Source organism: Balaenoptera borealis, assembly GCF_965194805.1.
Source record: "Balaenoptera borealis genome assembly, chromosome: 1".
NCBI lineage: Eukaryota > Metazoa > Chordata > Mammalia > Artiodactyla > Balaenopteridae > Balaenoptera > Balaenoptera borealis.
The window spans coordinates 72,670,228-72,684,218 of record NC_138860.1 but is presented as its reverse complement, the minus strand read 5'-3'; the positions used below and the strand labels follow the sequence as shown (position 1 = coordinate 72,684,218).

The 13,991-nt window shown below is 37.1% G+C and overlaps 1 protein-coding gene across 1 annotated transcript in view; it reads left to right on the top strand.

Annotated features, from left to right (window-relative positions):
• Positions 1–13,991, top strand: part of LOC309635762 (protein piccolo-like) — a 32,546-nt gene that overhangs the window by 3,794 nt on the left and 14,761 nt on the right. Inside the window, exon 2 of the mRNA XM_082407392.1 lies at positions 9,835–9,861. Within this exon, the coding sequence (XP_082263518.1) occupies positions 9,842–9,861 (20 nt within the window). The 5' untranslated portion in view covers positions 9,835–9,841. The remainder of the gene's footprint in view (positions 1–9,834; positions 9,862–13,991) is intronic.

Below are 13,991 nucleotides of genomic sequence, written 5' to 3'. Positions count from 1 at the left end.
TTTTCCCTTCTTCCCTTATACTTAGCAATCCAAGTGTTCATAGATGGATGAATGGATAACCAAAATGTGTCCATATACACACACACACACACACATATATATATATATATATATATATATATATATATATATATATATATATATATTTCAGTCTTAAAAGAAGGGAATTCTAACACATTCTACAACGTAGATGAGCCTTGAAGACATTATGCTAAGTGAAATAAGCCAGGCACAAAAGTATGAATACTGTATTATTTCACTACGAGGTACTTAGAGTAGTGAAATCCATAGACACAGAAAGTAGAATGGTGGATGCTAAGGACTGGGAAGAGGAGAGAGAGGAGAGTTATTGTTTAATGGGCATAGAGTTTCAGTTTGGGAAGATGAAAAAGTTCAGGAGATGGATGTGGTGGGTGATTATTGCACAACAATATGAATGTACTTAATATCGCTGAACTGTACCCTTAGACATAGTTAAAATAGTAGGCTTGATATTGTGCATATGTTACCATAGTTTAAAAAAACTTTTAAGTTGGACCATACCTAGAGGATGTGGATCAGCAGAATCTTTTAGTCATTTCTAGTGGGAGTATAAATTGGTACAGCCTCCTTTGAAAGTTTGTCATTACCCTGTAAAGATAAACATTTGGAAACCCCTTGACCTACCATTTTGCTCCAGGTATATACCCAAAAGAAACTTGAACAAGTACCAGGACATACACAGGATTGTTCATATGAGCATTCTCTTTAATATCAAAATCTGAAGACAACCCAAATGCCCATCTACAAGTAGAAGAATAGATAAATAAATTAGAATATATTTATACAGCACTCCAAATGAATTTATTAGTTATATGCCATAATGTGCATTAATCCTAGCAATATAACATTGAGTGAAAAGAGTAAGTCTGTAAGAATTACATACAGCATGTGATAGACTTCTTATAAAGTTAATAACTTCTAAGCTGCCCCCCAAAACTGTTTAGGAACACATATATATATATATATATATATATATATATATATATATATATACACACACATATATATACATACATATATATATATACATACATATATATATATACCTGTGATATTAAAAAGAAAAGCAAGAGAATGATGATTTAGATAGTGTTACCTTGAATGGGAAGAGGCTGGGTGATGCAATGGAGGGTCAAAGAGGTGAATGTAAATGTAAATTCATGTACTAGTTTTCATGTTGGTGGTGACTTCATGGATATTTGTTTTATTTATTTGTTTGTTTGTTTATTTATTAGCTGCGCAGCTTCTGGGATCTTAGTTCCCCAACCAGGGATTGAACATGGGCCCTCAACAGTGAAAGCTCGGAGTTCTAACCACTGGAACGCCAGGGAATTCCCCTGTTGTATTATTTTAAATGAAAGAATGAATGAATGCTTGAGAGCCTTGAATGAACCAATGGTGAGAATGTGTCATGAGCCAAGAATAATAGTGAATCTAATTTTCTGCATCTGAGCTCAAAAGTGTTTTATCTTTTTACATTCAATTCGATATCTCTTTGATACAAGTAAAGAAAAGAAAGGCGGGAAATAATCTTTTAAATTACTTGCTATCAAGAAAAAATGATACTCTAGAAAAATGTGTCACATTTCTCTTGTGGCTTCAAGTACCCTCTGATTGACTGTCACTTTTGCCTGGGCATTTAAGCATCCCAAGTGTAGAAGATCAGTGATAGTGGAAAGACACCAAAATATCTTGAGTTTGGATGGGAATTTTGCAAAATAAGCAATGTTTCTTTTTAAGAAAATTAGTCTGCCAGCTTTACATAGGATAGATTTATTTGGAAGGGAGATTGCAGTCAGGAAAACCAACTATCAGGCATTCATCATGATGCAGTTTTAAGTGAGGAAGCCCTGAACTAAGTAGTATCAGCAGAAATTCACAAGAGAAAGTCCAAGAGAGTTTTGAAGGATGAAATAGTAATTCTTAGAATTAAATAAAATGAGGTGAACAAGAATACTTCAGTAATTCTAAGGTTTCTACCAGAGGCATATCTAGGTGTATTGTGACCTAAAGCTTATACAATTCTTGGGCTCTTTTTACAAAGAAAAATATGGAATTACATGTCAAAATTAGGTACAAAAGTGAATACTTATTTACTTATTTTTTTTGGGGGGGATTTTTTTTTTAATTCAAACAGAAAGTCACAAAAATTATACTCATCCTCATCAGTTCACTCAGTCCCATGTAATTAATTTTTTTTATCTTGATATTTTGTTAGCACTTTTATGAGTTCATCAGTTTTTCATTAGAGTTCTGAAAATGCTTATTCGTTCAGTTCAGCAGTACAGTCAGTTACCAGAAACCTGTACTTGTCAGAGTCTTTTCCATGAATTTCTTGAAGATGAAACCCTTTTATAGGGACATATTTGCAAAAGCATCAGAGTACACCCAGAACTGTCTGTAAATGACATAAGACTTAAAAATGACCCCAGTTAAAGATTTGAGGAAAGTTCATAATAATGCAGTTGACAAGAAAATTAGTTATTTCTGAGATATACATTTTAAAGTAATAACTAAGATTATGACTTATAACATTATACCAGAACATATAAGATTTTTAGAAATTTCATGTAATGTCTGAAACATTTATATTAACGTATTTCCATACAAATAACCCAAAGAAAGTTTAGTATTAGTTGTTTTGTTTGTTTGTTTGTTTATACTGCAGGTTCTTAGTAGTCATCAATTTCATACACATCAGTGTATACATGTCAATCCCAATCGCCCAATTCAGCACACCACCATCCCCACCCCACCGCAGTTTTCCCCCCTTGGTGTCCATATGTCCATTCTCTACATCTGTGTCTCAACTTCTGCCCTGCAAACCGGCTCATCTGTACCATTTTTATAGGTTCCACATACATGCGTTAATATACGATATTTGTTTTTCTCTTTCTGACATACTTCACTCTGCATGACAGTCTCTAGATCCATCCACGTCTCAACAAATGACTCAATTTCGTTCCTTTTTATGGCTGAGTAATATTCCATTGTATATATGTACCACAACTTCCTTATCCATTCGTCTGTTGATGGGCATTTAGGTTGCTTCCATGACCTGGCTATTGTAAATAGTGCTGCAATGAACATACGGGTGCATGTGTCTCTTTGAATTATGGTTTTCTCTGGGTATATGCCCAGTAGTGGGATTGCTGTGTCATATGGTAATTCTATTTTTAGTTTTTTAAGGAACCTCCATATTGTTCTTCATAGTGGCTGTATCAATTTACATTCCCACCAACAGTGCAAGAGGGTTCCCTTTTCTCCACACCCTCTCCAGCATTTGTTGTTTGTGGATTTTCTGATGATGCTCATTCTAACTGGTGTGAGGTGATACCTCATTGTAGTTTGGATTTGCATTTCTCTAATAATTAGTGATGTTGAGCTTCTTTTCATGTGCTTCGTGGCCGTCTGTATGTCTTCTTTGGAGAAATGTCTATTTAGGTCTTCTGCCCATTTTTGGATTGGGGTGTTTGTTTCTTTAATATTGAGCTGAATGAGCTGTTTATATATTTTGGAGATTAATCCTTTGTCCGTTGATTCGTTTGCAAATATTTTCTCCCATTCTGAGGGTTGTCTTTTCGTCTTGTTTATGGTTTCCTTTGCTGTGCAAAAGCTTTGAAGTTTCATTAGGTCCCATTTGTTTATTTTTGTTTTTATTTCCGTTACTCTAGGAGGTGGATCAAAAAAGATCTTGCTGTGATTTATGTCAAAGAGTGTCCTTCCTATGTTTTCCTCTAAGAGTTTTATAGTGTCCAGTCTTACATTTAGGTCTCTAATCCATTTTGGGTTTATTTTTGTGTATGGTGTTAGGGAGTATTCTAATTTCATTCTTTTACAGGTAGCTGTCCAGTTTTCCCAGCACCACTTATTGAAGAGACTGTCTTTTCTCCATTGTATATCTTTGCCTCCTTTGTCATAGATTAGTTGACCATAGGTGCGTGGGTTTATCTCTGAGCTTTCTATCTTGTTCCATTGATCTATATTTCTGTTTTTGTGCCAGTACCATATTGTCTTGATTACTGTAGCTTTGTAGTATAGTCTGAAGTCAGGGAGTCTGATTCCTCCAGCTCCGTTTTTTTCCCTCAAGACTGCTTTGGCTATTCGGGGTCTTTTGTGTCTCCATACAAATTTTAAGATGATTTGTTCTAGCTCCGTAAAAAATGCCATTGGTAATTTGATAGGGATTGCATTGAATCTGTAGATTGCTTTGGGTAGTATACTCATTTTCACAATGTTGATTCTTCCAATCCAAGAACATGGTATATCTCTCCATCTGTTGGTATCATCTTTAATTTCTTTCATCAGTGTCTTACAGTTTTCTGCATACAGGTCTTTTGTCTCCCTAGGTAGGTTTATTCCTAGGTATTTTATTCTTTTTGTTGCAATGGTAAATGGGAGTGTTTCCATAATTTTTCTTTCAGATTTTTCATCATTAGTGTATAGGAATGCAAGAGATTTCTGTGCATTAATTTTGTATCCTGCAACTTTACCATATTCATTAATTAGCTCTAGCAGTTTTCTGGTAGCAGTTTTAGGATTCTCTATGTATAGTATCATGTCATCTGCAAACAGTGACAGTTTTACTTCTTCTTTTCCAATTTGTATTCCTTTTATTTCTTTTTCTTCTCTGATTGCCGTGGCTAGGACTTCCAGAACTATGTTGAATAATAGTGTTGAGAGTGGACATCCTTGTCTCGTGCCTGATCTTAGAGGAAATGCTTTCAGTTTTTCACTGTTGAGAATGATGTTTGCTGTGGGTTTGTCATATATGGCCTTTATTATGTTGAGGTAGGTTCCCTCTATGCCCACTTTCTGGAGAGTTTTTATCATAAATGGGTGTTGAATTTTGTCAGAAGCTTTTTCTGCATCTATTGAGATGATCGTATGGTTTTTATTCTTCAATTTGTTAATATGGTGTATCACATTGATTGATTTGCGTATATAGAAGAATCCTTGCATCCCTGGGATAAATCCCACTTGATCATGGTGTATGATCCTTTTAATGTGTTGTTGGATTCTGTTTGCTAGTATTTTGTTGAGGATTTTTGCATCTATATTCATCAGTGATATTGGTCTGTAATTTTCTTTTCTTGTAGTGTCTTTGTCTGGTTTTGGTATCAGGGTGATGGTGGCCTCATAGAATGAGTTTGGGAGTGTTCCTTCCTCTGCAATTTTTTGGAAGAGTTTGAGAAGGATAAGTGTTAGCTCTTCTCTAAATGTTTGATAGAATTCACCTGTGAAGCCATCTGGTCCTGGACTTTTGTTTGTTGGAAGATTTTTAATCACAGTTTCAATTTCATTACTTGTGATTGGTCTGTTCATATTTTCTGTTTCTTCCTGGTTCAGTCTTGGAAGGTTATACCTTTCTAAGAATTTGTCCATTTCTTCCAGGTTGTCCATTTTATTGGCATAGAGTTGCTTATAGTAGTCTCTTAGGATGCTTTGTATTTCTGCGGTGTCTGTTGTAACTTCTCCTTTTTCATTTCTGATTTTATTGATTTGAGTCCTCTCCCTCTTTTTCTTGATGAGTCTGGCTAATGGCTTATCAATTTTGTTTATCTTCTCAAAGAACCAACTTTTAGTTTTATTGATCTTTGCTATTGTTTTCTTTGTTTCTATTTCATTTATTTCTGCTCTGATCTTTATGGTTTCTTTCCTTCTGCTAACTTTGGGTTTTGTTTGTTCTTCTTTCTCTAGTTTCTTTAGGTGTAAGGTTGCATTGTTTACTTGAGATTTTTCTTGTTTCTTGAGATAGGCTTGTATAGCTATAAACTTCCCTCTCAGAAGTGCTTTTGCTGTATCCCATAGGTTTTGGGTCGTCGTGTTTTCATTGTCATTTGTCTCTAGGTATTTTTTGATTTCCTCTTTGATTTCTTCAGTGATCTCTTGGTTATTTAGTAACGTATTGTTTGGCCTCCATGTGTTTGTGTTTTTTACGTTTTTTTCCCTGTAATTCATTTCTAGTCTCATAGCGTTGTGGTCAGAAAAGATTCTTGATATGATTTCAATTTTGTTAAATTTACTGAGGCTTGATTTGTGACCCAAGATGTGATCTATCCTGGAGAATGTTCCGTGCACACTTGAGAAGAACGTGTAATCTGCTGTTTTTGGATGGAATGTCCTATAAATATCAATGAAATCTATCTGGTCTATTGTGTCATTTAAAGCTTCTGTTTCCTTATTTATTTTCATTTTGGATGATCTGTCCATTGGTGTAAGTTGGGTGTTAAAGTCCCCCACTATTATTTTGTTACTGTCAATTTCCTCTTTTATAGCTGTTAGCAGGTGCCTTATGTATTGAGGTGCTCCTATGTTGAGTGCCTATATATTTATAATTGTTATATCTTCTTCTTGGATTCATCCCTTGATCATTATGTAGTGTCCTTCCTTGTCTCTTGTAACATTCTTTATTTTAAAGTCTATTTTATCTGATATGAGTATAGCTACTCCAGCTTTCTTTTGATTTCCATTTGCATGGAATATCTTTTTCCATCCCCTCACTTTCAGTCTGTATGTGTCCCTAGGTCTAAAGTGGGTCTCTTGTAGACAGCATATATATGGGTCTTGTTTTTGTATCCATTCAGCAAGCCTGTGTCTTTTGGTTGGAGCATTTAATCCATTCACGTTTAAGGTAATTATCGATATGTATGTTCCTATGACCATTTTCTTAATTGTTTTGAGTTTGTTTTTGTAGGTCCTTTTCTTCTCTTGTGTTTCCCACTTAGAGAAGTTCCTTTAGCATTTGTTGTAGAGCTGGTTTGGTGTTGCTGAATTCTCTTAGCTTTTGCTTGTCTGTAAAGCTTTTGATTTCTCCATAGAATCTGAATGAGATCCTTGCCGGGTAGAATAATCTTGGTTGTAGGTTCTTCCCTTTCATCACTTTAAGTATATCATGCCACTCCCTTCTGGCTTTTAGAGTTTCTGCTGAGAAATCAGCTGTTAACCTTATTGGAGTTCCCTTGTATGTTATTTGTCGTTTTTCCCTTGCTGCTTTCAATAATTTTTCTTTGTTTTAAATTTTTGTCAGTATGATTACTATGTGTCTCGGCGTGTTTCTCCTTGGGTTTATCCTGTATGGGACTCTCTGTGCTTCCTGGACTTGGGTGGCTATTTCCTTTCCCATGTTAGGGAAGTTTTCGACTATACTCTCTTCAAATATTTTCTCTGGTCTTTTCTCTCTCTCTTCTCCTTCTGGGACCCCTATAATGCGAATGTTGTTGCGTTTAATGTTGTCCCAGAGGTCTCTTAGACTGTCTTCATTTCTTTTCATTCTTTTTTCTTTAGTGTGTTCCGCAGCAGTGAATTCCACCATTCTGTCCTCCAGGTCACTTATTCGTTCTTCTGCCTCAGTTATTCTGCTATTGATTCCTTCTAGTGTAGTTTTCATTTCAGTTATTGTATTGGTCATCTCTCTTTGTTTGTTCTTTAATTCTTCTAGGTCTTTGTTAATCATTTCTTGCATATTCTCAATCTTTGCCTCCATTCTTTTTTTTTTATAGACTTTACATTTTTTTTAAAGACTTTTTTGATGTCGACGATTTTTAAAGTCTTTATTGAATTTGTTACAGTATTGCTTCTGTTTTACATTTTGGTTTTTTGGCCGCGAGGCATGTGGGATCTTACCTCCCCGACCAGGGATCGAGCCTGCACCCCCTGCATTGGAAGGCGAAGTCTTAACCACTGGACCGCCAGGGAAGTCCCCCATTTTTTTTTAAGTATTTGTTTATTTATTTATTTATAGCTGTGTTGGGTCTTCGTTTCTGTGCGAGGGCTTTCTCTAATTGTGGCAAGCGGGGGCCACTTTTCATCGCAGTGCGCGGGCCTCTCACTATCACGGCCGCTCTTGTTGCAGAGCACAGGCTCCAGACGCGCAGGCTCAGTAGTTGTGGCTCACGAGCCTAGTTGCTCCGTGGCATGTGGGATCTTCCCAGACCAGGGCTCGAACCCGTGTCCCCTGCATTGGCAGGCAGATTCTCAACCACTGCGCCACTAGGGAAGCCCTTTGCCTCCATTCTTATTCCGAGGTCCTGGATCATCTTCACTATCATTATTCTGAATTCTTTTTCTGGAAGGTTGCCTATCTCCACTTCATTTAGTTGTTTTTCTGGGGTCTTTTCTTGTTCCTTCATCTGGTATATAGCCCTCTGCCTTTTCATCTTGTCTATCTTTCTGTAAATGTGGTTTTTGTTCTACAGGCTGAAGGATTGTAGTTTTTCTTGCTTCTGCTGTCTGCCCTCTGGTGGTTGAGGCTATCTAAGAGGCTTGATGGGAGGCTCTAGTGGTAGGTAGAGCTGAGTGTTGCTGTGGCATTCAGAGCTCCGTGAAACTTTAATCCACTTGACTGTTGATGGGTGGGGCTGGGTTCCCTCCCTGTTGGTTGTTTTGCCTGAGGCAACCCAACACTGGAGCCTACCTGGGCTCTTTGGTGGGGCTAATGGCAGACTCTGGGAGGGCTCACGCCAAGGAGTACTTCCCAGAACCTCCGCTGCCGGTGTCCTTGTCCCCACGGTGAAACAGAGCCAGCCCCCGCCTCTGCAGGAGACCCTCCAACACTAGCAAGTAGGTCTGGTTCAGTCTCCCCCATGGTCACTGCTCCTTCCCCCAGGTCCCGATGCACACACTATTCCGTGTGCGCCCTCCAACAGTGGGGTCTCTGTTTCCCCCAGTCCTGTCAAAGTCCTGCAATCAATTCCCACTAGGCTTCAAAGTCTGATTCTCTATGAATTCCTCCTCCCATTTCCAGACCCCCAGTTTGGGAAGCCTGACGTGTGGCTCAGAATCTACACTCCAGTGGGTGGACTTCTGTGGTATAAGTGTTTGCCAGTCTGTGAGTCACCCACCCAGCAGTTATGGGATTTGATTGTACTCTGATTGTGCCCCTCCTACCATCTCACTGTGGCTTCTCCTCTGTCCTTGGACGTGGGGTATCCTCCTTGGTGAAGGCCAGTGTCTTTCTGTCGATGATTGTCCAGCAGCCAGTTGTGATTCTGGTGCTCTCGCAAGAGGGAGTGAGAGCACGTCCTTCTACTCCGCCATCTTGGTTAGTCCCACCACTATTTTTTTTAACATGAATATAACGAACTGATAACTTCATTCTGCCTTTGATTTTGGTCATTAGACCTTCATTGTTATTTAATGACAGTATTATGTGACAAGAGGAAATGACTGCCAATGATATTTCTCTAATCAGCATTTGCTAATGAATGAATGAAAATAAAGCACTGTCTTTTATTTTCTATCTTCTTTAATATCCTGGAGTATCACCTTTTATACTATAAGAGAGTGGTTATCTTTTATTTGTTACAGGATATGTTTCAATTAGACTATTGCAAACTTGAATAACCGGAAAGGTCAGGCAGGTAGCGTGAATATGTCAGTCCATTCTGGAGTATTTAACAGAGAAAGTAGGGTGGGAACTATAGTGAAATGAAGAGTGAGGTCCCACCTAAAGCTATCCCCATGCCATTTGTCAAACAAAACATGCCTTCTGGGTGGAATTTGACCAAAAAGCAGGCTAATGTGCTACTCGTGTTCAATTCCTAGCCCTTTCATTAAATTACTCCTAATTATTATAGTGGCCAAGACCCTGGAATTTACTACACTTGTGAGGTATTATTTTCACTTTAGTTCTAAGATTATTTTCTGCCTCATGTTGTTAATATATTATGGTATAGCTCCTCTAGTTTTTATTCTCACATTTTCTTCCTTATTTCTGTTCCTAACTTTTTTCTTGCCGTCTTTCCTACTTTCCTGCTGTATCCTTCATTCTTGCTCTTGGAATCAATGCAGTCAAGTCATGGTTGTCCAGAATGCAAGGTAGAGTTGGTTCTCTTTCAGTGTCACACTTCAGTGAAATGTCTAGAGTTCTCTTGTTTGCCTTTTAAGTACATTCACCTGCAGTTCAACTTCCGCTATAATTTTTATTTTTCTACGTGTTTGTATCAATTGAATTAGGCTAATAGCAGACTATTCTGACCACAACATTACTAAATATGTGTAGCAGGTATGTGCATTGGAGCCCAGAAAAGTAGAAAAGAGTAAAAACATAGAAAGGTATGAATAAGGAACTATCACTTTGAAATTAGATATAACTAAAGTTTTCATTTATAATTTGTCTGCTAAAATTCATTTAGCTCCTCATGCAAAAATCATGGCTCAGATTCTTCTGAGTCTTTTATGACAACCAAACAAAAAATCTAGTCATTTTTCAAGAGGAGTTAACTGATCATCTGGATGATGAGTACTAGGTGTGTATCTCATCTTAAAGATGATAGCTGTCTGGTCTTTTACCCTCACTTAGACCTGATATTGAAACATTTTCATGCCTTTATACCTTCTGCACCACAAAATTATTGCTGTGTAATATAGGATGCCATAATCTGCCTGCTCTAGGGTGTTAGCAACAGCATAAGAGCAACCTCCTTGGTTTGTCTGTTTTCTGCTAGAGCATGTTGCATCATTACATTGTCAGCTAAGGATATTTCTTAACACATAGCCAAAAGCAATTTTTTGCACATCTCATTGCATTATAAATTAAATGTGTTATTTAGTTGGGGAGGTGAATCTAGTACCATCTGTAGCAACAGCGTGATGGGAATTTTAGTCCCACCCAGAATATTACAGGATTTTTGTCTTTGACATTAAAATTCAGCATCTTTACTAAACCTGACAAGCTGTTGCCCAAAAGAGGCAGTTTCTGATTTGTAAATGCTTAAATATTTAATTATCTCAAAGAATAGTATTAGTCACTACAACCTTTCTGGTGCCCAGAAACTTTCTGTTTCTTTGCAACCACATAATTATGGCAACCAGTAAAATTTTATACTGAGAAAGGTTGCTTGTTATGACTGGTTCTTTCACCTCCAGATCTCTCAGAGTGATACGCGAAATGAGTTTTGTTTCAAAGAGATAGTGTCATTTTAGAACAGATGTTATCAGTCACTTTATTCAGAAGCTTCCTCTCTTTTATCCAGAGAAACCAGGGGGAAATTGTCAGAATGACAATGACTGTCTATATTTAACTTAGAAGAGAACATGTTTTCTGTAAATGTAAATAATGGTCAGAATAATCTGGGATGTATTAGATTACAATTTAGAAGATCTGGAGTCACTTTCTCATCATATCTTTCATCTTGAAATCACTTTCATCATCTCTTCGAGAACTGTCAATGTGAAAAGGAATTATACTGATGAGGTACTGACATTGTACGTTAGGCTGAGGAGACCAGTGAGGGAAGTCCTTAAGAACTTGGATTTGAATTTCAGCCCTGCCACTTAGAAGTTGTGCAGTTTCTCTAAAACTATTTCCTCTTCCACCTAGGAATCATAAGAGCCCCCCTCCCAGGGTGTTTGTGAAACACAGGGAGAATGCACCAAAAATGATAAGCATAATGTCCGGCACGTAATAAGCTCTCAATAAATGGCAGTTGCTATTATTGCTAGAAATATGTATAATAAACTCCATGTAGCCAATGGTCAGTTATCCCTGCAAAAAGAGAAATGCAGAATGCTTGGGCTGCTGAATTACAGCAAATTATTTAACAACACTATATAGAAAATCAAACAACTTTTCTTCAATAATAAGTGTAATACATCCTTCATTCTTAAAATTTTTTTTAAAATGTCCTGTTAACTAAAAGAATTTCACTGGTCCAGTTTTCTTTTCTCCTTTCATTTCCTCTTGCCATCCTTTAGTCAAGATACTCATAAGCTCTGACAGCCCAAATGTCAGCCGAGATGAGGTGAAAGAAAGACAAGGAAATAGCCTGAAGAGTCCATGAACTCAAAACTTGTCCCCGGATAATTAAGAAATGGAAATGAGCATATCTGAAGGATTTCATTGTGGTTTTCTCTCATTACACTGTTGGACAAAGTACAGATTTTTTCCCACTAATGAGATTTTGCCATGACTGAAGCTGATTTTTGCTATCATGATACCTGGAAGCCTAATTCCTGGCTGGACTTTCTCTAAACACCCTTGTTAGCATCTCAAACTATTTCCTCTGGAAAGAATGTAAAGCAGATTCAGGTGTTGTGTGTATTTACAATTTGAAAGCCAAAACATTTTATTTCAATAGATTTTAAAGGAAAAAGAGAAGTACAAACATGTTTTAAAGATCCATCCAAAAACCATTTATTTAGCACAGACTGCTCCAGACTCTGTGCTGGGGTTGGAATTGAGAACACAGCCATAGTGTCAGACCTCAGGGAGCACAGAGGACAATCAAGTGACAGCCCATAAATGCACTATTGCACACAGAGAAACAAAGCTTATAAAATGGGATATGCTCTGTGCTTCTTTCTAAATTAAAGGCAACATCCTCAGAGGAGTAATTTTGAAAAAAACTACACACACACACACACACACACACACACACACACATATATCTTTATTGGACTCATTATATATTTTTTCAATAAAGAAATATATATATATATTTTCCAATCAAGAAAAACCAAATAAAAGAAATGAAGACCTTCAGTACTTTAGATAATTCTATGAAAGTTAAGAAAAACAATCCATTATATTCCATTCTTCTTTCTCAATTTTTTTTACAGAGAAACTCAGAGAACTGTTTTTATTCTGCTGGTTTAGGAGAGGGTAATTGAATTTTAAGTACCTTTTTCTGCCAGCCTTAAAATCATATCTACCTATGAGAAAATGATTGTCCAATAATAAAAAAGAGAAAGAAAGAAAAAAGAAGTTAGTCAAAACTTTAAGGAAATAAAGGTTTAGATTTTTTTTTTAAGTTTTTGGCCGCACCCCACGACATGTGAGATCTTAGTTCCCCGGCCAGGGATCAAACCCACACCTCCTGCATTGGAAGGTAAAGTCTTAACCACTGGACCACCGGGGAAGTCCCTAGATTTTTGTTTGATAAACACCGTGTTCCATCTTGATTAATTGACTTTTTATTTTCCCTTATAAAAAACTTCTCTGATTATTACATATGGCTTAATTGTCCTAAAATAATGTCATTATTGCAGTCTTCCCATGAGGGATTGTAGTGTGTTTACCAGACACGGTAGGAAAGGAAAAGGAACTCCACTTATTTCTCAGCCTGGATTTCTGCTCACATTCAAGAATCCCTCTGCTTACCTGGCCACCTTCAACTTGTGAATCCACAGATCTTGATATGGCGATGAGAACTGTGGAGTTTTCCGTTGTGTAAAGTGGGAACACAGCCCATTGACATCATGCCCAAGATGGTCAGTACATGGTAGCTATCAAACAAGGGTTCTTGAAGGAAGAGCTTTGTGTGGCCATCTCTGCGTGTCAGGAAAGTCAAGTGTGAAAAGATTGCAAAGGATCTCATTGGCATTTACACAGGTCAACCAGGGCTGGTAGAGGCAGGATCAGGAGAAAGGTGTGTTTACCCTCGTTAACCCTAAAGGCAAAGGACACAGACCTTGAGTCTTGAGAGAACTAGAGATTCAAACTTATTAGTAAGATTAAGATAACCTAGTAAAGTGAACATCTAGATTTTTCCCAGCTAATTAGGGTTATATGTGAGTGTATCTGAGCAAAAGTAAATTTTTATAATAATTATCCCTAGTTGTTCCACAGCACTCTCTTAGTCTTAAGATATACCATTCAGTGTTTCCCTAGGCAACTCTAAAGCTGTCCTCATTTTCGATATGTGTATATATACACTATAAATAATTTATGTTGTATATATAAAACATATATTTAATTTGAAGTGTACAGTTTTTGACTGTAAAATAAAGAAGACAAACTAGACACTTCAGCTAATGAAACCTGCAATTAAGAAATTTTATGATGGGCCTAATCAATTGAGTTCATATAGCCCATGTTTCAGAGCAAGAAATTAGTTTCCCTGTGTTTGAAACCTGGTCCTATGAATTAATAACTATGCAACCTTGCCAACATGCCTGAATTCCTCTGAGCTTCAGTTCTTATCAGCTATAAAATAGGATAATAAATA